The 23,056-nt window shown below is 32.5% G+C and overlaps 1 protein-coding gene across 2 annotated transcripts in view; it reads left to right on the forward strand.

The window, feature by feature from the left end:
• Window positions 1–97: 97 nt before the first annotated feature.
• Hsc70-5 (Heat shock protein 70 cognate 5) overlaps window positions 98–23,056 on the forward strand; it is a 34,358-nt gene continuing 11,399 nt past the window's right edge. For both annotated transcript variants that reach the window (XR_013883518.1, XM_080175275.1), the window contains exons 1-13: window positions 98–1,521; window positions 2,033–2,097; window positions 4,557–4,788; window positions 7,084–7,141; window positions 7,819–7,930; window positions 8,341–8,411; window positions 9,423–9,518; window positions 9,940–10,125; window positions 13,517–13,628; window positions 14,927–15,018; window positions 16,579–16,636; window positions 17,325–17,434; window positions 19,887–20,024. Coding sequence is in view for 1 of the 2 variants with exons in the window: in XM_080175275.1 (XP_080031401.1) it covers window positions 1,469–1,521; window positions 2,033–2,097; window positions 4,557–4,788; window positions 7,084–7,141; window positions 7,819–7,930; window positions 8,341–8,411; window positions 9,423–9,518; window positions 9,940–10,125; window positions 13,517–13,628; window positions 14,927–15,018; window positions 16,579–16,636; window positions 17,325–17,434; window positions 19,887–20,024 (1,383 nt within the window). In the remaining variant the exon portion in view is untranslated. The remainder of the gene's footprint in view (window positions 1,522–2,032; window positions 2,098–4,556; window positions 4,789–7,083; window positions 7,142–7,818; window positions 7,931–8,340; window positions 8,412–9,422; window positions 9,519–9,939; window positions 10,126–13,516; window positions 13,629–14,926; window positions 15,019–16,578; window positions 16,637–17,324; window positions 17,435–19,886; window positions 20,025–23,056) is intronic.

The raw sequence follows: 23,056 nt of genomic DNA on the forward strand, positions 1-23,056 counted from the left end.
GTGTTTTTTTGTCCGTCTGCTAAATGTATTATGATATGGAAATCAGCTGAATTTAGGCGTGGGGGGAGATTTGTAGATTAGAATTTTAATTTAAAAAGATTTTTATTTCTTAGTGCTTGATTAACTGTTGAAATGCACTATTTAATTAAAATTAAAGTATTTTTATGTAATAATTAAATCATTTATGTTTTTATGTATATTATGCAAGCCTAAAATCTTGTTTTTATGTAATATTTTGTCTGTTGCGCATGCGTTCCTTCCGGCTTATTTCAGCCATTTTTCTAGAAATCTCGCGAGGGGTAGCTAGCTTCTTCTATCCAAGCAGAACTTCAGAAGAAGAAATCGAGATAATCAGGGCTAAACACGTGAATATTAATAATTAAATTAGTTATTCTTGAATTGTTATTAGGTGCGTGTTATCGTGATTTTAGGGTGATTTTAATGATAACAATTAATATAAAATATAGATACGTTTTCCGCCTTTTCATTTTTTTGTTTAAATTCATGCATTTTTTTAAAAACATTAAATAATCTGTTTTTATTCTTTAAAACCAAATCAATACCACAAATAAAGAAATAATATTGTGTTTCTTTGATATTTCATCATTTTTTTTTATTTGTTAACATAATCTGCTTCTTTTATATAATAAGTGTTTTTCTATAGATCTAAAGTACAAACTTAATAAAACCGGTTAATTAAGTTTTATTTTATTTTTATTGTTGTTTAAATCAATCTTTACATTAACTTTAAGTTGAGTTCTTAGTGTCCCACCTTTTCAACTATTAACTGTAATACATACACAGAAGTGGTAATATATATATATATATATAATGAGTAGCGATGGCAATCCGTCGAATTTTAGGGCCGATTTCGGATTACTGATTCTTTAAAAAATCCGTCAAAAAATGTGGCGGATTCCGGATTCTAGCAGTATTTTAAAAGGCTTTTTAAAACAAATAAATAAGCATGAAAAGCTGTGAAATGAAAATAAATACGTACTTACTAAAAATGCAACTTTGGATGCTAGCTATCATTATACTGGTAGTTAAGAAGAAACAATAAAATACTTTTTAGGTATGTCTGCCACATTTTAAATAAGTTTTGTCTGAAAAAAACTGTTAATTGTATTTGTAATTTTAGCCTACCAATTAAGAATCCGGAATCCGCTATTAAAAAAACGGATTCCAAATTCGGATTCCAAAATTTGCCCAAAAATTGGGCGGATCCCGGATCTGGATTGCCTGCATCCCTAATAATAAGTATCATTATCAGGGATGTAGAATGTACATCAATTTATCGTCAACTGTCGTATTCCTTAAGATTCCTGGGGTTGTAAATATTTATCCATTTTATCTTTGAACTCTGTTAAATGAGCTGGGTTGGTAAAAATGTATTATTATTTATAATTTTAGTGAAAAATCCATCTCTATTTCAGAAAAAGAGAAAAATAAAATAAATCACAGCAAAATGTTGTCCGCAGTCCGCCAAGCTTCTAAATCTGTACAGTCCGGAGTTTCCAGGTAGGGTTTATTGACTGTTGAATTGAATTCCATGTAAAATGACAGTACAACTTTAGTTTGAAGTGGCAAAGGTGTATTTTTGCTAGTGCGAAAACAATAATATTGTCAATTAAACACAATATTCAATATTGAAATTGATAAACTTGCACCCCCTTTGGCAAGAAACACTAATGTAACTAGTTTCTAATGGCAGCACTTCGTTTTGAACCAAATATTTGCAAATGTTTATGGCAAAGAAACACTCTTGATTGAATTGTAGAGAACCTTTTGTACTTTTTTTCTAACTTGGAATAATTAATGAATTGGGGAAATCTGCTAGCATGGTTTATTTATATTTTTGAAATTATCTAATTGAGAAATTAACGTACATTTGACTTAAATTGCTTTTAGATTTAAAATTTTGATAGGTAATTATTGTTATTCCGCTAAACTTAAGCCTTCTACGTTTTGATTCAATATGTGAAACATTTAATAGATAAACTTCTAATAATTATAAAAATCTTTTATTTAGATATACCCAAGCCACTCTTCTTGCACAGAAATATCAAATTCCCCAGCACAGATTAAAATCAGATGGTAAGTTTCATTCAGAGATAGGACAATGAAAGATGTGTGCATATTTCTTCAAATCAATTGAAATGCGAAAGTTAGGGGTATATAAGCTTAATACCTAGGTTTTTAATCCATTGCCCTAGTATTTCTGGGAAAATCGTAACAGGGAAATAAGGATGGGAAGATTAAATTTCTATTATCTAATTGTTTAAGACTTTGCATAGCTTGGGTAATTTTTAATACTTAATGCCGCTAAGTAGTTGTTCTTTTATAGGCGAAAATTACTTAACATAATCGACACAAAAACAATAGACTTATTATAGAGACTTAGTTAAGATAATAATACATCGAAAATAATTTTTTAAAACTTTTAAACAGTTATACCTTTTTATTTTAATTATCCCTTTACCCCCCCCCCCCAAAAAAAAAAAAAAAAAACTTTAATCTTTGTTAACACATGTTGAGAAAGTATGCATGACGTCATTCTGTTACTTAAAACATAAATTTAGAGTTACATAAATGTCTGCATTTTCTGTGTAAAAGTTTCGTTGCATAATTTTTGGGGTCAGAAAAAATTCTAAGTTAATTTAGACTGATGAAAGTCATTAGGATGGTACCATACTCTGCTGTTTGTCCTTTTCTTTTAGACTTATAAAAGAGTATGTCTTAGATTATTTTCTAACGAAAAAGGGGACATAAAATGTTCGATTTAAACACCTTTCATTCGCATAAAAAAATTGGATGCTCATTTGATTAGTTCGTTGAAACTAGCAATGTACAAGCTTTTCCACAATCAACCCAAATCTACAAAGGGGTAAATTGATTTATCATCATTGTACATCTATTTATAGACCTATGTCTTATTATCTATTTTTGACAGTTTTTGTTAGTTCCCTTGTCTTTCTCAGAAAAGGAAGTGGGGGAGGGGATTCTTGAGGCGATGGATACAAATTCAAATTGTTTTTAAATCAATTACAAAGCCTTCGCTAACTTTCTAGCAGGGTGTCGGAGCCGTTTAATTTTGATGCGGCTCCGGCACCGCGGAGCCGTATCTGGAAATACGGCTCCGGCTTCAGGTCCGGCTCCTACCTTAAAATTAATATATAAATTTTTGTTCATTATTGAATTTGATAAAACAAAATAAATAATATAAAATATTTTGCTTTTATTTGATTAAAGCTATATAAAAGTAGAAGGATGTGTGTCTATTTGTTAAGTAACAATAGTTTTTCAGTTCATTATATGGAAATAGACCGTTGCCAAATTACAATATTACTTTAAAAAATCATTTTTAGCTCATCTGGAGCCGGAGCCGTTTTTAACGAAAAATACGGCTCCGGCTCCACCAATAATGTTGCTGCTCCCGGCTCCGAAACACTGCCTTCTAGATTAGTTTTAATTATGAAGTAGTATTCATTGTTAAGTTATATCAAAATTACATTACATCAAAAAGTAGTACAGCACCAAAAATTCATAAATGTACAAAATTAGTTAACCTATTTAGCAGATGATCAGTTGAGAGAACCGAATTGTGAAAAAACTTTCAAATATTAGTAAAACGTTTAGTTACTTGAAGTATAACGGATAGTTGAAATTTTTTAATTATTGAGTAGATTCGCCACTTCAAAGAATTATCTACTTGGTTTTTATGTTATGAAACTAGTGTGTGAAAAGAATTTTGTTGAAATAAAATTCCCTCTACTTCAATTATGTTATCCAACCGTTTTAATCAGGGTTTCGGATCCGCATTGATTTTATGCGGATCCGGATCCGGATCCTCAAAATTTGGTCAGTGCGGATCCGGATCCGGATCTTTGACAATAAAAATAAAATCACCAAATTTTTCAAAAAATTTTTATTCTTTAATTCGAAGTCAAAAATACTTTTAATTTTCAAGTCTGAACCTAAACCTTAAAGATTGGCTCTCATCAAGAGAATGTCTGAGATTTTTTATAAATTTAGGTAGATTTTTCCATTTTTTCCGCATTTTTTGGAGTCTAAGGATCCGGATCCGGATCCTTGGACTCAAAATATGCGGATCCTTGCGGATCCGGATCCGAAACCCTGGTTTTAATAAGATTAGGTATAAAAACTCTTTTGTTAAATTTTGAAATAATCCTTTTCAAGATTTAATAATTTATAACAATGATTAAACTCTTAATTAAATAATTTCAGCAAGTTTATTTGCTATTGTGTAGGTTATGAAACGACATCTTTCGAATAAGGTTTCTTCCTAAAGAATACAAAATAATTAAAAAAATTTATTGGAAAGGAATTTTCACCTTTCACGTTATTGAAGCTAATTCTATTAGTTTAATAATGTTTTTTTTTAACTCCTTCAAAGTAATTATAACCGATTTTTTCAAAACAATGTTAACGATATCAAAATCTATCTGGGGAGATCTAAACAATTTCTATCTCCTTCTTTTGCCAAATTATTTTATAAGCTTTTATTATTAGAAATTATGATCCTTTTTTTGCAGGCGTTAGAGGAGCCGTTATCGGCGTGGACTTGGGCACAACCAACTCTTGTGTCGCCGTTATGGAGGGTAAACAGGCCAAGGTGATTGAGAACGCCGAGGGCGCTCGTACTACCCCCTCAGTTGTTGCATTTTCCACAGACGGCGAGAGATTAGTGGGCATGCCCGCCAAGAGACAGGCCGTCACTAACTCAGCTAATACATTTTATGCCACCAAGCGTCTTATTGGCAGAAGGTATGTTAACTAGGGTTGGGCCGGATATCCGGCCATTTTCAATATCCGGCCGGATACCGGATATTAAAACTATCCGGCCGGATATCCGGCTCTATAATTTTTTATACTTTACACCAAAAATCTCTTCTTTTTAAAATCTTAAATGGCTATAATTTTCTTATTATTGAAGCTAGAAGAACATTTTTTCTGAATAAGTTTAACTTTATGTAAATTTATATAAGATTTCTGAAGAAATTTTTTTTTACTACTTTAATATCTGGTAATTTTGCCGGTTATTCGGCCGGATATCCGGTAATTTGGCCGGATAACCGGATATTTGCCGGATATCCGGCGTTGGCCGGATATCCGGCATCTGAAATCAGCCCGGTATCCGGTATCCGGCCCAACCCTAATGTTAAAATTTTTTTGGTTAAGAAAGGACGTACAAGCTTTTTGATTGAAAGGGAGGGGTGGGGGGTAAATCCCATATATTTATGGAAAATGTCCAAAATTCACCTGTATAAACTAAAAACAAATTGGTTAGGTATCTTATAAGCTTAATTTTTAATATCCGCGGAAAGCTTTCCTTATAAACTTTTCTTCCGCATTTTATATATGCAAAGGTTGGAATGTTGTGATTGGACAATAGACAATAAAGGGGGGGTCTTAATGCAACCATCTCATAATCAATGCACAAATGACACTTAAAATCCGAATTTCGCAATGAAATTTGGCATAAGCAATCCTTTGTAGGTCATTTTCCCAAAATCTACCAAAAGTTAGAAAGGAACGGCTACGATTTTGGGAAGATAGACCTACCAAGGATTACTCATGCCAAGTTCAATAACGAAATTCGAATTCTAAGTGCCATTTGCGCGTTGATTACGAGATAGTTAGATTACCCCCCCCCCCCTTATCTTTACCTATAAAAAAAACCTTTGAAAGTATTTTTGAGGTAGAATTTTAAACATTAAAATAGTGTGTGTGGGGGGGGGGGAGTTTTATCATTACGCTATCCCTCACTTGCCTAATATTTGTACGGAATGAAATGTTTAAAACTTTTCCCCTAACAAAGCTGTATTGCTTGACATTTGTTTTGCAATGTAAGATAAACAATTCCTTCCTTATACTTATCAGCAGGGAAAAAATTAAACTTATTACCTACAGCATTGATATGAACAAATAAACCGAAAATCTTAGAGTTTTTAAATAACACTTTCAAAGGGGGGGGGGGGCGAAAGTGACACTTTTTGAAACCAAAACTAAGAGTCAACAAAGGAACTGAACTAAAAAAAGGGTTACAGGTCTGAGATTTTGCATGGCAGTTGCTTTATAGGGGTACAATATGGAACTGTGAAGAAACGGCGGCGCAACCGCCGAAAACCGCCGTTTCCCGCCGTAATTTTTGTTGCCTTTTCTCGGCGGTTTTCGGCGGTTGCGCCGCCGTTTTTTCACAGTTCCATATTGTACCCCTATAAAGCAACTGCCATGCAAAATGTCAGACCTGTAACACTTTTTTTAGTTGAGTTCCTTTGACTTATAGTTTTGGTTTCAAAAAGTGTCACTTTCGCCCCCCCCCCCCCCCCCCCTTTATTTCATTTAAAATTGCTGAAGATTTTAATATTCAAACAACCACACACATCCCCCCCCCCAAAAAAAAAAAAATCTGCAATTCTTTTTAAAAATAATATTATAAAATCATTGCATTGGTGGAAGAAAGTATAAGCGCCACTGTTCTCTTCCCCCCTTATATTTGGACTATGGTGAATATACCATTTTCTATCTAAAATTGGATTGTAGAGATATGAGGATAGTTTTTTCGTTTTTATTCTTATTTTTACCGAGACTTTGGCATTTTAAAGGGTACTAGTGGCTGCGTCCTTTAACATATATGGCTGTAAAATAGCTTAAAACCAGCCCAAGAGTACTTAAATCTTTAATTTAAAAAATAGTATCCTAAAAAACTTGTGAACTATGAGATAAGTAACTAAAAATCTTTCTACTTTAGATCATAGAATAACGGATAGGTTTTATGTAAAAAGTTAATCAAAAATTAAAATCCCCTTGTTATATGAGAATTTTTTTTAAAATTACAATAATAAGTTGCATTTTCTATCCGTTGACCTGAGAATTTTTGTATGAATTGTGCACCAGGAAAGATAAGATAATCTACTTAATAGTATTTTTATCTAATGTTACGGATATCATTATAAGGTCAATCTCATAGAGGGAGTGGTCAGAAACAATCAATTTATAAGACAAATCTTCTCCTTATACGCATTATTTTTTCTGTCATTGACTTCTAAAATTATTTAGATTTGATGACGCTGAAGTACAAAAAGATATGAAAATGGTTTCCTACAAAATTGTTAAGGTATTAGTTTTTTTTATTTATTTTTGATTATTGTTCGTCTGTCCGGTCTTAAATATAACAAGTAAAACTGACTGATGTTATTGTATATTAAGGAATTTTAACTGGAACTATATGCGCCATTTTAATAATATTATCATTTACGTTTTTAGCTTTTTAGTAAAAGAATCTTAGTTTAATAGTTAGGTATAGGTCTAGTCTTAGATTATATGACGGTAAAAAATATTCCTCTATGAAAGAATAGTTATTTCTCGCATCGTATTACAAACAGCTTTTCGTGGATATAAGATATAAGATTATATTTGGCATATCGGTGCTAAAAAAAACTGGTTTTATTCATAGATTGTACATTTTCATATTTGTAGAAAACTGGATATAATACGATGCTGAACATGATTTTTTAGTATGGCTGAGAACCGTTTCTAATCCACCGGATGATAATTTTTCCAGTGCAGTGTGGCTTTGAAACTGATTAATATCCGAACTTCCGAAGGATTATAACCGGTTCTCAGCCTTTCTGAAAAAAAATCATGTAAATTCCACGAACTAAAAATCACAAGATAACTGCTTAATTTGATATCCGCGGAAAGCGATGCGATGAATGACTCTTCCATAGGTAGGTGCATTATTTGGTCACACCTAAAATATGAAAAAATCTAAATAACTTAATTTTTGTTCAGGCTAACAATGGCGACGCCTGGGTGAGTGGATCCGATGGTAAAGTTTACTCTCCATCTCAAATTGGAGCCTTTACCCTTATGAAAATGAAGGAAACTGCCGAGGGTTACCTAGGTAGGTCATTATTATTTATTATATCAATATTTGAGTAGATTTCCTACTCGTTATGTCTATTTTTACGTTGATGTTAAGACGAATTTACCTTATTTATTATCTGGATTCGGATTGGAGCTTTCCGAATAATATTGCCAGCTACAAATTGCTGATCGTAAATGTTTATCGTATAACACACATTTTCTTTTACTTTCTCATTCTAAAATGAGATTAAGCTGTTTTAAAGGACTTGCTAAAAATTAAATAAGCTGTTTGAAGAAAATCTCAACTTAAGTGGTTTAATGACAATATTTTTTTTATATTTTGTTATGATACACTGCTGATGTAGGTAAAAAAAAACTTTGATATTATACTTCAATTAGGGCCATAACAATCAAATTATCCTCCAGTAACATATCCTTCTGATTAAGGAACCAACGTAAAGAACGCCGTCATCACTGTTCCCGCATATTTCAACGACTCCCAGAGACAGGCTACAAAGGTATGATAGAAATGTTCTACTGATTTTAAACTTTGGATTATTATTCCTGAAACTATAAGGTGCGAAATACGTAGCAACTGGATGATAGTTAAGAGTCCACACCTGCATTTAAAACATGCTGATATGATATCCTTTTCATCTAATTTTTGGAGCAATGATTCCTAGAACAACAAGGTACAATATTCTAAGTGAAGCATTCTTATATTTAACTCAAGAAAAGTGACTATGTCTTCAAACAAAATCCCGTATTCTGAGACTCAAAAAGTGTTCTTGTTCGTTTGTTTAGCCGTATGTTTTTAGACTTTTGCTTTAATGAATGTTCTTGTTCAAATAACCGAAAATACGATTTTTGACTATCAGGGCATCCGTTATGTCGTACTCAGATGTTCCATATAACAAATAGAATGTTATGAAAAATAAACGTGTCAGCATATCAACAATATTAGATTTTTTTCTGAGAAACTTTTTATTATTTATAAAATTATAACGTTAATACAATGGTGCGTTTATTCGTAGAAACAACTGTCATGCCCATGGGATAGTTGCATGAAGTGCATTTAAAAAGTTTGATTTCAAGCAAAAGTTACAAGAATACCATCTTTCATGTATAATTAGTAATCATTTAGGCACCACCAAAAAAGTCATTATGCTATTTTTGTGAAAACATATTTTTAAATCTACCTGGTAAAAAATTAAAATTTTTGAAATATATTTCCTATAGATGTAGTTTAAACTAGTGAGCAGAAAACAATATTAATTAATATTTATCGCCTATTGTCTTATCTCTTACTTGCGGCTACGCCCCTAGAAGCCTCTAGGGAGACATGAGGGGGGGGGGAGCGGTCAAAAAAATAGTTAAAAACCTTCCCTGTACCTATAAGAAGCTTCACAGTTAAGGATAACCATATCGGTTCAACGGTTAGCGAGATCCTTCGCTACAGACATAAAGCTTACTACTTTATACAATAGGATGATAAATGCTGATAACGTTATTTACTTTCTATTTTTTAGGATGCTGGTCAAATCGCTGGTTTAAACGTTCTGCGTGTAATCAACGAGCCAACCGCTGCTGCCCTTGCCTATGGTATGGACAAGACTGAAGACAAGGTGATTAATTTAGAGTAGATTCGCTACTAGAATATTTGTTAAGACTATTTTGCATTGTCCTATACTTTTATCCCTGAAGTAAACGTGACGTTTGGGAGAAATAAACTTCAACAAGATTAACTTTTACTTAATATTTTGTAACTTTTATAATTTTGTATAAAACTAGTATACTCTGGTTATATTTGGGGGGAGGTCGGGGTCATTTCTTAAAAACCACCAATAAACAAAAGAAACTTGGATATCGAAAAGTATATTGTTAAATCTGCACCCTCGTCCTTATATGTACAATCTACTACGAACAAGAATCAAGAGAATATTAAAATGTTCATTGTATAATAACGTTAATCCTGAGTTGAATATCTCGGAATTAGAATATTTTTTTCCCTTGTATACATTTTTACCGTGTTGCTTTTTTTTGCAGGTTATCGCCGTTTTCGACTTGGGTGGCGGTACTTTCGATATCTCCGTTCTCGAGATCCAGAAGGGCGTGTTCGAGGTGAAGTCTACCAACGGCAACACCTTCCTTGGTGGCGAGGACTTTGACAACCATCTGCTCCAGTACTTGGTCAATGAGTTTAAGAGGGACCAGGGTATTGATCTCAGCAAGGTAGCCGCATTTTTTACAATTCTCGAACATTTTTATTGCATATCTTAAAGATTTTAAAGGTTTTAAATCCAGTTGACAACGGTTAATAAAAAGATTTACGTTTCTATAGGCAATTTCTATTTGGAGAAAAAAAATTTTATCTGTGGTTCCTCCCTCTTAGCATTACATAAAAAAAATATAAAACATTAAAAACACTTATTCAGTGGTAGATCAAGCCCTGCCTTACGAAGCAGTACACATAGTATTACACCAGGCTACTGCTTAGTACCTGGTGAATTTACAATAATTCAGAAGATAGATCAATTAAATTGTATGCCTAACGAGTAGATGTTAGGTCAGGGTGTGGCACGAAGTAGGCTTCCATAAAATTAGAAATATATATGCATATGATATCCAAGATGTTACAAGAAAAAACAACAAAATATTTTGGTTTGTGTATTAAGTCTTGTTTGATAATACATTTATTTTATGTGATATAAATAGATGGAAGCAATTACAATTATGTCCATGAGTTAAGTTTTGCAACATATAAAAGAAATAATGATCACCTGTTAAAATATACTTTGACGTCAGCAACCGTTATGCAGTAGCTGGACTAATTGTCATTTTAATTTAATATCCTCTACAATTAAGCATTGAAAGTTTACAATTGCTTATAGAAAATAAACTTGTAAGCTAATGTACCTTACCTAATAGACGGACGTGGCCTTATTATAGAGTAGCTGAGCATTAAACAGATTGATTTAATTAAAAAAGAGGATAATCCGGAAATATCCAGGAAAGCGTCTGAAAAAAAAGAAAATTAAAAGAAAACAATTATTTTTGTACTGTTTATGTATTCATTTTTTCATGAATGAATAAAACTCAAACCTCCCTAAAAATATTTTATTAGCAACAAAAGCCAGTACATTATGCATATAATTCAGGGCATAATTTTGATATTAATGGTTGCCATCCCTCACAGACGTCCACGGGTGGGGTTTTGGGGTCTTTTCTCCTCCCCCCCCCCCCCCCACTCAAACTTTGAGAAAAAAATCATTTTAAAACTTTCTAAAAATATAAGATTGCCCCCCTTCAAATCATTGAACCCCCACATTTTATACCCTCAAAATAAAAAGCTTGGACGTCCCTGATCCATCAGATACAAAAGTGAAATATACTTAAGTTTAATATAAATACTGTAATATAAGGAATGACTTTACTTTTAACCTGTTCTTATTAGGGTTGGCAATCCGGATCTGGAATCCGGAATCCGCTCAATTTTTGGTCAGTTTTGGAATCCGTTTTTTGATAGCGGATTTGGATTCTTAATTGGTAGGCTAAAATTAGCGTCTTGAGTTTATTCTTTGAACTCCCCTTTAATTTAAAAAAAGCCTTTAAAAATATGGCTAGAATCCGGATCCGGTGTAAAAATTTGACGGATTGCCATCCCTAAAATTTCTTATAACATCCAATAAAGTTTTATTTCTATATTACACAAATAAATGGAGAGGTAAATTAAAAATTCTGTTAAAAATACAATTTTTTGTTAGGTTGGATAAATACTTATAATCTAACAGACGAAAGTTACATTTTGGTTATGGCGACAAATATTAAAGATTTGAATATGAAAGATCAAATCTAAAGGGAAGTTCTAATCTCTTTAGGGGGTTTGAGACACCCTTTGCAATTTTTAACTTGTCCCTTTAACTTGAGACTTTCAACAGTTTCTTTTATCTTTCAATTTATATGTTGAAGATATCCTTTTTTTATTTTTTCTATAAATAAAAAATATCACAAGAGTTATTGAAATATTTTCGAACAAATTTGACACTTTTATGCATGCTTGAATAGGGGTAATTTCTATTGAATTGGTCAAGTCACTGAGTTTTTTTTGTTGTACAGGTTCTAGGACGTCAAAGCTTTTTATAGTATTTCATAATGAGGGAATAATTTTGATTGGGGGAAGGGGGTTGGGGTAGTAAAATAACGCATAAGGAAATATTTTTCTACCCATCATTTCATTCTCCCTCTTGGAAGTACTTTCATAGGTCAAGTGTTTAAAATTTGATTTGTAAGAAAGTTATAACGGAACTGTATTCTTATTAACCAACTTTGTTGGACAGACAGACGTTGCAAAAATTGCACGTAAATTTTCATTTCTTGGAACGATCCCATTTTCTTACTGTTATAAAAATGATATTTTTTGTTTCATGTATATTGTATATAGTTCCATTATAGAATGTATCTTCATCTTAAACTTTCGTATTACTTAATAGTATGGTGTTATTATACGACAGAATTTTAATATGGATAACTTATCAACATAAAAAGTATGGATTACAAAAGAAAAAAATGATAAATAGTTAAAACGAAACCTTTACAGAACAAAAAACAATGTGCTTTGTAGCACAACCGACAGACTTACGGACCAAGTATGTTGCATCTTGGTAATAAAAACACAAGCGAATTTAGATGTTTCTCTTGTTATAAATTACTGTTCTGATTGTAACATTGTGGAAACATTATTAGGATATCAAAGTTTCCGAAGAATCTGTTTATGTAGTTAAGATTTAGAAAGTACATTGACAGCTTAATATTTTAATTCTATACCGTCTCAAAACTTGCACGACGAGGGGCTTATATAATTTAAAGGGTTCTTTTTGTACAGTGCATATTTAATTTGTACAAATGGGTTATTTTATAATTGTTACCATTATGGCTTTGAAACCGATTAATATCCGCTGGATTAGAACAAGTTCTCAGCCCTTCTGAAAAATTCCTGTATAGCATCAAATTACAGACTTTGTTCTACACATATTAAAATAAAAAATCATAAATTACATACCAATTTTGTTCGCCCTAGCTTTCGTCCCCTCGGGGTTTAAAAAAAATAATTTTAATCTTATAATTATATTAGCCAGCTAAAAGCAAAAGTTTATTTTGATAAGCGAAAATTTCTGAAACTGATATCATTTGGATTCCGCATAAATTCAAAATTAAAAAAACTTGTTAGCGGGGACAGTTTTTAGTTGCTTTAGATGACATTATTTGGAGGCAGCGTTGTAGAGCTGGAGTCGGGATCCGTAGAGCCGCCATATTTTGCCGGAGCTGGAGCCGTAATATTCGTTAAAAAAAACGGCTCTGGCCCCGGGTTGGTAAGAACAGAGATTTTTAAATAATTTTAATTTGGTAATTGTTGTGTCGTGTGCAAACGCCCCTATTAAGTTTTTCAAGTCCATTTTTATCAAAAATTGAACTTTTAAAACCTTCAAGTCAAAAATAGACTTAGCAAAAAAAATATGTTGAGTTTTTCTTGATTTTAAGTCGGAGCCGGAGCCAAATTCGGAGCCAGAGCCGTCGTTTTCACAGGCGGCTCTGTGGAGCCGGGGCAGCACTTTATTTTTTTTAGGACGCCATGGCGCTGCAGCGTGTCCGCGAGGCTGCTGAGAAGGCTAAAGTGGAGCTCTCCTCCTCTGCCCAGACTGACCTCAACCTTCCCTATCTGACCATGGATGCTTCTGGTATGATGCACTTTTGAGATCAGCGCTGCTACTCTATATAACTAGATAGTCTAATTGTATGTATAAAAGAACGGTGTGGGGGGGGGGGGTAGATGAGGAAAATACAATTTTCGCGAAGTTTCTATTTTTCTCTTTTATTTTCATATTCATACCCCTTTTATACCTTACCAATTTTTTTATTACCAATTTATTTAAATTGTTCATCTAAGTAAGACTGATAATTCTTTTTACTTTAATTTCCGTATTTTAACAAGTCAATACAATACAAATTGTCTTAACAACAATTTTATATTTCTAATTTAACGTTTCATATTTGAGTCAAAGTTTAATCTACAATTTTTCTCATTGAATGTGCAGTGCATTTACTATGAATGTTCTAGTTGTCTGATTTTTGTAAAAAAAATATTGGAAAGCATGAGTAGACAATATCATATTTCACAGATATACAGATAGGCAATGGATTATTATACCCCACAATATTTTATATAATCCACAATATAAAAATCTACAATCTGCAAAAAAAAAAAGAATCTGTATTTTTGTATGAATCCGAATCCGACTCAATAATTGGGTGGATTGCCAACCCTAGTTTATATTTCCCGTCATTGTCCCCTCCCTCCCTCCCTGGTAATATTTGATTGAGATGACTCTTTTTCTTCCTATGCCAAAATAATATATTACTTTCTCTTTCAGCCAGGCCGCGGCAGCCGCGTCTATCCACTTATTTATTTTACAAGCCGCAGCAGCGTATAGAATGGAATAGTTGCCCTTTTTGACGTTTCTTCGTCAATTCAACCGCGGCCTATCTTATTTTACAAATATTTCGCAGTTGCTAATAATACAATTTAAAGTGCGACTGCCTTACCTTGATTTTGCTTTGTATGATTGATATAATTGCCAGGGATTGGACAATAGATGACAAGTTAATTTTCCTCCATAAATATCACCATTGTTATCTCCCCCTCCCCCGTTATGACGTAGTAAGGAGGGAAACTAAAATATCCATTATGTATAACACTAATATTTTACCTAACATCTATCGAATTCTAAACATTAAAGTTATCAGTTATTAATACGTTGACATGGTTTTAGGAGTAGCTGCGCAGTGCGCAATTGTAAATAAATGGATTTATTTTAACTTTGACCTTAAACCAGATAATAATGTAGTGAAACTTTTAGCCCTTTTCCCATCAACACCCTTACCCCACCACCTCCTCTACTACTGGATGAACGAACTGTTATTTCCAAGTATTTTCTATATCTATTTGTAAATTTAACAAGGATGTGTTTATGCTTAGGCCCCAAGCACATGAACCTGAAGCTGACCAGAGCCAAGTTTGAACAGATTGTCGGAGACCTCATCAAGAAAACTGTCGAGCCCTGTATCAAGGTAAGCAGACACCATTTTTTCGTTGAACAGAAGTTTCTCAAAAGTCAATACATAAAAAAATGGGGATTGGCGGGAAAATTAGCGGAAACTTAATAAATTTTGAAATAAAGTCTTATTTAATTAGGTGTATTTGAACTAGATTTTGTCAAAGAAAGTGTACGAATTGATTATAAGAAATTTTTTAACAGTACAGCTTTTGTATCAATGATAGTTCTTACTGTGAATGCAAAGAAATTAATTCACTGAATTTTACACAGGGTTTCGGATCCGCATTGATTTTTCGCGGATCCGGATCCTACCGGATCCGGTTCCGGATCCTTGACAATAAAAATAAAATCACCAAATTTTTCAAAAATATTTATTCTTTAATTCGAAGTCAAAAATACTTTTAATTTTCAAGTCTGACCCTAAACCTTAAAGATTGGCTCTCATCAAGAGAATGTCTGAGATTTTATATAAATTTAGGTAGATTTTTCCATTTTTTCCGCATTTTTTTAGTCCAAGGATCCTTGCGGATCCGGATCCGAAACCCTGATTTTACACAATTCAAATAGCTTAATATCTTTTTTCCTGAAACTAAGTTTTGATTAAAAGTAAAACTAATCTGCTATCTGAGCAAAAGATAAAATAAAATACTAATGAAACAAATTGATTAAGTTTGTATTTGACCAGCTACTTCATAAGTTTGGACATTTCATCTATTTTTGCGATTATAACAGTTTAAAAAGTAACTAATTAAATAAAATGTACTTTTCATAAAAATAATCAAATCACCAATTCTTCGATCTTTTGCGTCAACAAATTATTTGTTATTCATGCCTAAATACCATGGAGGCAGTGGACATTAAAGTGTAAATTATGTTGGACTCGAGAGTTTTTTAAACAAGCTCTCTCATTCTTTTGCTTATCCGATTTGATTCCCTATTTTAGGTAGGGTTCATAAAAGGCCCTTTGATGGTTTTAGGATATTTTATTTTCAGATTTATGCCTTATGCAATTGTTCTGGTCTCTCTCTGACCTTCATAGTTTAGTTCCTAGATACTAGAGGAGCATATTACCTAGTTCTAAACACAGTATCCATGTTCTAATCAGATTATATTGGATGAAATAAAAACAAAACTATAATCTTCTCAAAATTGATAATATAAACTTTTTCTTTGAACAGCTCTTGTTAGAAAATTAACCATTCCCAATATCTCCTTCGTAATATATTTTTAAGTTATGTAATTGTTATTTGTCGTTTTATCGACAGCTTTCCGCGGATATTGGGAAAAAAAATTATAAGATTGAAGTTTTGTTAGCCCCGAGGAGCCGAAGGTCCGGGCTAACATAAATGGTATGAATTTTTATGATTTTCATTTTAATATTCGTGGAAAATTGTTGGCAATACGATGCTATACATAAAGGTCGTCAATACTGCTAAGTGTTAATCCCCCCCCCCCCCTGTACCCTTCAACGACAGCTGAAAATCGCTGTTTCGTGATTTTTTTCCCGATTTAATTTCGTTGGTTTTAGCTGTCAAAGAATGATAATGAAATAATAAAAATATTTTTCTCACAGGCCATGAAAGATGCTGAAGTAACCAAGTCTGACATTGGAGAGGTTCTTCTCGTTGGAGGTGACATTTTTTTTACTTTTGAGCTATTTAGTTTTGTTTGTGTTTGCTTGATATCAGAACAGGGATGTATATTTTGCATGGGATCCCCTGCTAAAGGGGGGGGGGAATAAACAGTCTTTAAAACATTTTTTCCAGTATTTTTTCCTCCTGGGGGGGGGGGACAAAAAAATATGTGGGATGGGGAATAAAATAAAAAAAGTACTGAAAACATTTTTCCCTCTCCCTCCTTTTGGGGAAAGAACTAGGGGGAGGGGAATAAATCTTTTGCAGCATATACACCACTGTATCGGAACTGCTATTAAGCTTCCTCTGAAGGAGAAATGGTTGATCTACGAAATTAAATCAAATTTTTTTTTATGATAAATAAAAGCTACAATAAGTAAAGTTAGAATATAGCCAAATCATATATATTTCTCATTACACATTTTTAAAAATAGACTTGAAAATCAAACTCGGCCTATGTTCTTTAATTTCATAACATAAGTATTTATTTTTGAAAAGTTTTGTTGATTTAATGGTTAATTTTTTATTGTGATTGCACAATTAGGTTTATTACAAAAATCTGCTAAATGACACCTTTGCCATATTTTGTGGAAGAAAAATTGTCTTCATACGAATAAAAAAAGGTCATGGAAATACAGCTACATGGTAAATTTTTTTACAAAATTTTCTATCCTCATTTTTTTAGGTATGAGCAGAATGCCCAAGGTCCAGGAAACCTGCAGGGAAATCTTTGGCCGCACACCCAGCAAGGCTGTCAACCCCGATGAGGCTGTCGCCATGGGCGCTGCTATCCAGGTACTACTGATAGCCGTCTGGTCCATCCCTGGCCGGCCATTGCGGAGTTATCATATTCTGTCGGATTTGTCAGATTTAGATTTATTTATCATTGATATCTATATTTTTAAAAATGAGATGGGGGACAAAACGTACACATTTTATTCATGTGATAATAGTTATTTCTCGTATCGTATTATAAACGGCTTTCCGCGGATATAGAATGTACAATTATAAGATTAAAACTAGTTTTTTTTAGCCCCGAGGTGCCGTAGGCACCGGCTAAAAAACTGGTTTTAATCTTATGATTGTACATTTCTATATTCGTAGAAAACTGGATATAATACGATGCTAGACATAGTTTTTCGTATGGATGAGAACCGGTTCCTATCCACCGGATTCGAATGAATACGAGAATAGTTATTTCTCGCATCGTATTATAAACGGCTTTCCGCGGATATAGAATGTACAATTATGAGATTAAAACTAGTTTTTTTAGCCCCGAGGTGACGAAAAAAACTAGTTTTAATCTTATGATTGTACATTTCTATATTCGTAGAAAGCTGGATATAATACGATGCTAGACATAGTTTTTTCGTATGGATGAGAACCGGTTCCTATCCACCGGATTCGAATGAATACGATAAAAAACATTATCACTTTAAATACCTACTGAGAATTTCGTAATAAAATCTTTTCTTATAAATGGAAATATTTTTTGTTGAATTCATAATAAGCGGCTAATAAGATGAAAGAAAAAAATTGGTAATAGTTATTTCTCGTATCGTATTATAAACGGCTTTCCGCGGATATAGAATGTACAGTTATATATATATGATTGTACATTTCTATATTCGTAGAAAACTGGATATGATACGATGCTAGACATAGTTTTTTCGTATGGATGAGAACCGGTTCCTATCCACCGGATTCGAATGAATACGAGAAAATCCATTAAATTGCTACCAGGTTACTTAGCATTCTGTTTCTTTGCTGTTTTCGTTTGTTTACAGGGAGGGAAGGGACATTCGACTAAAAATTGCTCTGTTCCCCAAGTTTTTTTTTATTATAACCCAGGGGTTTATATTCTGCAAAATTGATCCTGTTGGGGGGGGAAAATGAAAACTTTTTTTTCCAATTTTCTCCCCTCCTTGGTGAAAGAACTAAATTAATGTGTAGGAGGGGGGATAATATTAATGAAATAAATTTTTTTTCCATTTTTTCCCCCTACCTTGCTTAAAAAATCCCAGGAGAGAAAAAAAATCTTGCAGCAGGGAAAAAAATCCTTGTGCAGAAAATACAGTATACACCCCTGTTATAACCACCTTATCTTATAAGTTTGTTAAAAAACGTTGAGGTATTTTTATTGAATTTTGAAAGTCTATTTTCAAACTAGTATTGTCGAAACTGTAAAAGTTGTAACATATTTAGTCCAAAACCCCCATTCTCCATAAAATTAACGTAACCTTTAAGTTATATTTCTCTTAGAGGTACAGTAAATGGGGGGAGGGGGGTGGGTGGTAGCTACTTGCCATCTAAGAGATTTGTCAAAATATTTTACACTGCTAATAATGAATGCTTTATATAAAAAAGATACCTAAAAATTTAATTGAAAATATGGAATATAATAAAAGATTGAGCCTAATTGTTTTGTTATATATTTGATTTATTTAGGTAAGAAAATAATTAACTTTATTATTGTTTTCAAATTCTTTGTTTTTGGTTTTTATTTTGTGCCTAATTAAGGAATAATTAAAAAACAGGAAATAGTTCCCTTTAAAACAGTTTTCTTTTTTACCGTTTTCAATTTGGTAGTATTTTTACTTCTTTTTTTCCAGTATATAATAGATGCAAGTTCAGAACAACTACTTTTAAATATCAATTTCTATTTCTCTAACATTTACTGTACACATTAATATTTTTTAGGTTTTTAGGAAACCTACCATTTAAACATATATTGAATAAAAGTGGAAATGTTACCCTGACATTTACTAGAATTATTTACTCTTGAAATATTAATTCTCTTCAAGAGGGGAAAGGACAATCCCTCCCCCAAGAAGGAAATATTACCTAATTTACAATCAAATTTAAGTAAAATATCTAAATTCCTATTACTTTAATTTTTTCAGTATTTGAGAGCTTTATTTTCTTATCATAGTAGCAGTATTTTTGATGTGAGGATTCAGATGCACACTGAAATTGGTTGTGAGAATTCTCTGCCAATCGCCAGATTGGCAAGCTTCGTGCATAGCTTAATGCGTATTGTATAATCTTCTGCAATTCAAGCTGACATGTGTTTCATTTGAAGTCATCCTATTAAACAGAACTCTCATAGAAATGAAGACCATGAGTAAATATATGACTTAATTTGCTTGATTTATGGGGTGCTAACTTTCTACAAATCTCCCTTCCTACAACCTAGGTAGTGGAATTGCAGGATGGCATTTTCGACAAATTCTTCATTCATGTTTAGGGTGGTGTGTTGGCTGGTGATGTTACTGACGTGCTTCTCCTGGACGTGACCCCTCTGTCCCTTGGTATTGAGACACTGGGTGGAGTATTCACCAAGTTGATCAACAGAAACACCACCATCCCCACCAAGAAATCACAGGTATGAAGAGAAACATTTTCCAGGTTAATGTCAGGGAGGGATTGGACATTGGTTGTGCGTTACATCAGTACCCAAAGTTTTATAATAACGTTTTCCTGTGCTTTGACATTTTTGGGGACTTTTATTGAATTTTGATTGATTGGTTTTAAAGTTCAGTATCCCAACTTCCCAAACAATGTTTTTAATTTTCTGCCCATTTTAAAAAAGCGTATTTTTCAAATGCGCCATTTTTTCGGGATTTATTTTTAACTTGCACCAAATTGTTCTTAAATTTTTTTAACGAACGGACTTGCGGACATAAAGAATTACATATTACCTGCTCTACCAAAATCAGTATTAAAACCGGGATCTTGGGGATAGGACAAAGAAAATAAATTGATGCAAATCTCCAAAGATGTTTAACAAAATTACCCCTTTTATTGATTGTTAAGCTTGGAATCTACCGATCACGATTCAATTAAAATGACAAAAGTTTTTGAGCAAACAAATAAGAAAATTTGATATTTACCAGTGTAATTTACAGTCCAATATCCCCTCCCACCCTGGTACTTAAAAATAGTTGTCCTTGGTAAAACTCTCCAGAGTAACGAACATAAATTTTCCAATTCCCAAACTGATTTTGTTTTGTATTTTTTTTACCGGAGCTGAGATATATACGTTGTTTTTTTTTTAATGGGACAGAAACAAAAGTATGGCTTAATTTAACTAAATTACCCTTAACAGAAATTAATAATCAATATCTTATTTTCTTCATTGGCTTAAATAGTTTAGTATCAGAAAAAAACAGTTTTTAATAAATTAGGTATGCCTCAAATACCTGTTTTTCCATAGCATATGATTTTGGAAAAGTACGAATATATAAAAGTACTTGATATAAATCTTTGATAGAGAATAAGTTTTAAAATCTGAAGATTAGATTGCATGGGTGTTGAACAATGCAATTTTCTTAAGAAATCTGCATACTAATCATATTGTGCCACTAAAGAGGATATTTTAAGAAAGGTGTTACCATACTATTTTTCTTTCCCTCCCTAATTTTCACTTTTTTAACCCTACTTTATCCCCTGGTTCTCATCCATACGAAAAAACTATGTCTAGCATCGTATTAATATAGCTTTCTACGGCATCTCGGGGCTAAAAAAACTCAATATGTCAGGTTTATACATGTTTTTAAAAAATCTTTTTTTTATATGTCTGAAAGTTCAGGTTTACAAAATGATGTTTTTCTCAAACCGCTTATTTATGTTGAAAAGAGAAGCTTTAATATCCAGATTTTTTATTATTAAAAGATCACTTGGTTATAATGATGATACTTATCCTATTATATAAAGTAGTAAACGTTTTTTGTCTGTCCCGAAGGATCTCGCTAACCGCTGAACCGATATTGTTATCCTTTACAGTGAAGCTTCTTTTAGGTCCTGGGAAGGTTTTAATCTATTTTTGGGGAGGGTTATTTTAACCTCCTGCCCCCCAAAATTATTTTTTACTCTTTTGAAACTCAAATTTAAAATTGGATGATATCGACTTTCCCCCTCCAACCTTAAGTGCCCCTAGAGGCTTCTAGGGGGCGTATCCGCTAGTTTAATAAAGATCACTTGGTTATAATGATGATACTTATTTAATAATGATCACTTGGTTATAATGACGATACTTATTTAATAATGATCACATAGTTATAATGATGATACTTATTTAATAAAGATCACATAGTTATAATGACGATACTTATTTAATAAAGATCACATAGTTATAATGACGATACTTATTTAATAAAGATCACATAGTTTTAATGACGATACTTATTTAATAAAGATCACTTGGTTATAATGACGATACTTATTTAATAAAGATCACTTGGTTATAATGACGATACTTATTTAATAAAGATCACATAGTTATAATGACGATACTTATTTAATAAAGATCACTTGGTTATAATGACGATACTTATTTAATAAAGATCACTTGGTTATAATGACGATACTTATTTAATAAAGATCACATAGTTATAATGACGATACTTATTTAATAAAGATCACTTGGTTATAATGACGATACTTATTTAATAAAGATCACATAGTTATAATGACGATACTTATTTAATAAAGATCACATAGTTATAATGATGATACTTATTTAATAAAGATCACATAGTTATAATGACGATACTTATTTAATAAAGATCACATAGTTATAATGACGATACTTATTTAATAAAGATCACATAGTTATAATGATGATACTTATTTAATAAAGATCACATAGTTATAATGACGATACTTATTTAATAAAGATCACATAGTTATAATGACGATACTTATTTAATAAAGATCACTTGGTTATAATGACCGTTTTCATTTACTATTAATATTTCATCGAAATATCAATAGTATGGGTGTGGGATAGGGTTTTCAGCCCTAAGCCCTATGATAGCGGTATAAAGCGTCTATTTTCCCTTCAGACAACAATCTTTGGATTGCCCGACCTTTGTCTGGGAAGTCCTTACTGTGCATGATAGTGAGTTGCGCCTGTTTTGGTCCAAGGCATTTCCCCATACTCAAACTATTTATGTCACGCACCTGACATAGTATTAGTAGGAACCATTTGAAACGTCTTTAGTTATGACGCGGTGTCGGACAGAGATTCGAACCTATCACCTTCCTGACGACGAGCGGATGCGCTACGTATTGAGCCACAGTCACGAAGAACTTTCAAATCAGTAAAAAAAAACTAGAATACTGAACGATTTATAAAACTTGATTAAGATTGTTGTATTTTTGAGATAACCAATTTTACGGCTTGAAAAAGGTTCTGTAACAATTTCATTGCTAACGAGAAGAATAGGAATATCCCTTGAATAGTGAATTCTGCAATAAAGTATGCGTCTAGACATTCTTTTTATGGTGTGCCTGCACTGTCGCAAATTATCACATCCTTGTGTTTCATTTTTAAATAATAATTTGTCTGTTTAAAAAAACACTAAATCGAAAGAAGGGTCAACTTTCATACCCCAATCCCCTTCTATCTATTTA

The sequence above is a fragment of the Acartia tonsa genome, chromosome 10 (genome assembly GCF_053477335.1).
Source record: "Acartia tonsa isolate MP-2025a chromosome 10, ASM5347733v1, whole genome shotgun sequence".
NCBI lineage: Eukaryota > Metazoa > Arthropoda > Copepoda > Calanoida > Acartiidae > Acartia > Acartia tonsa.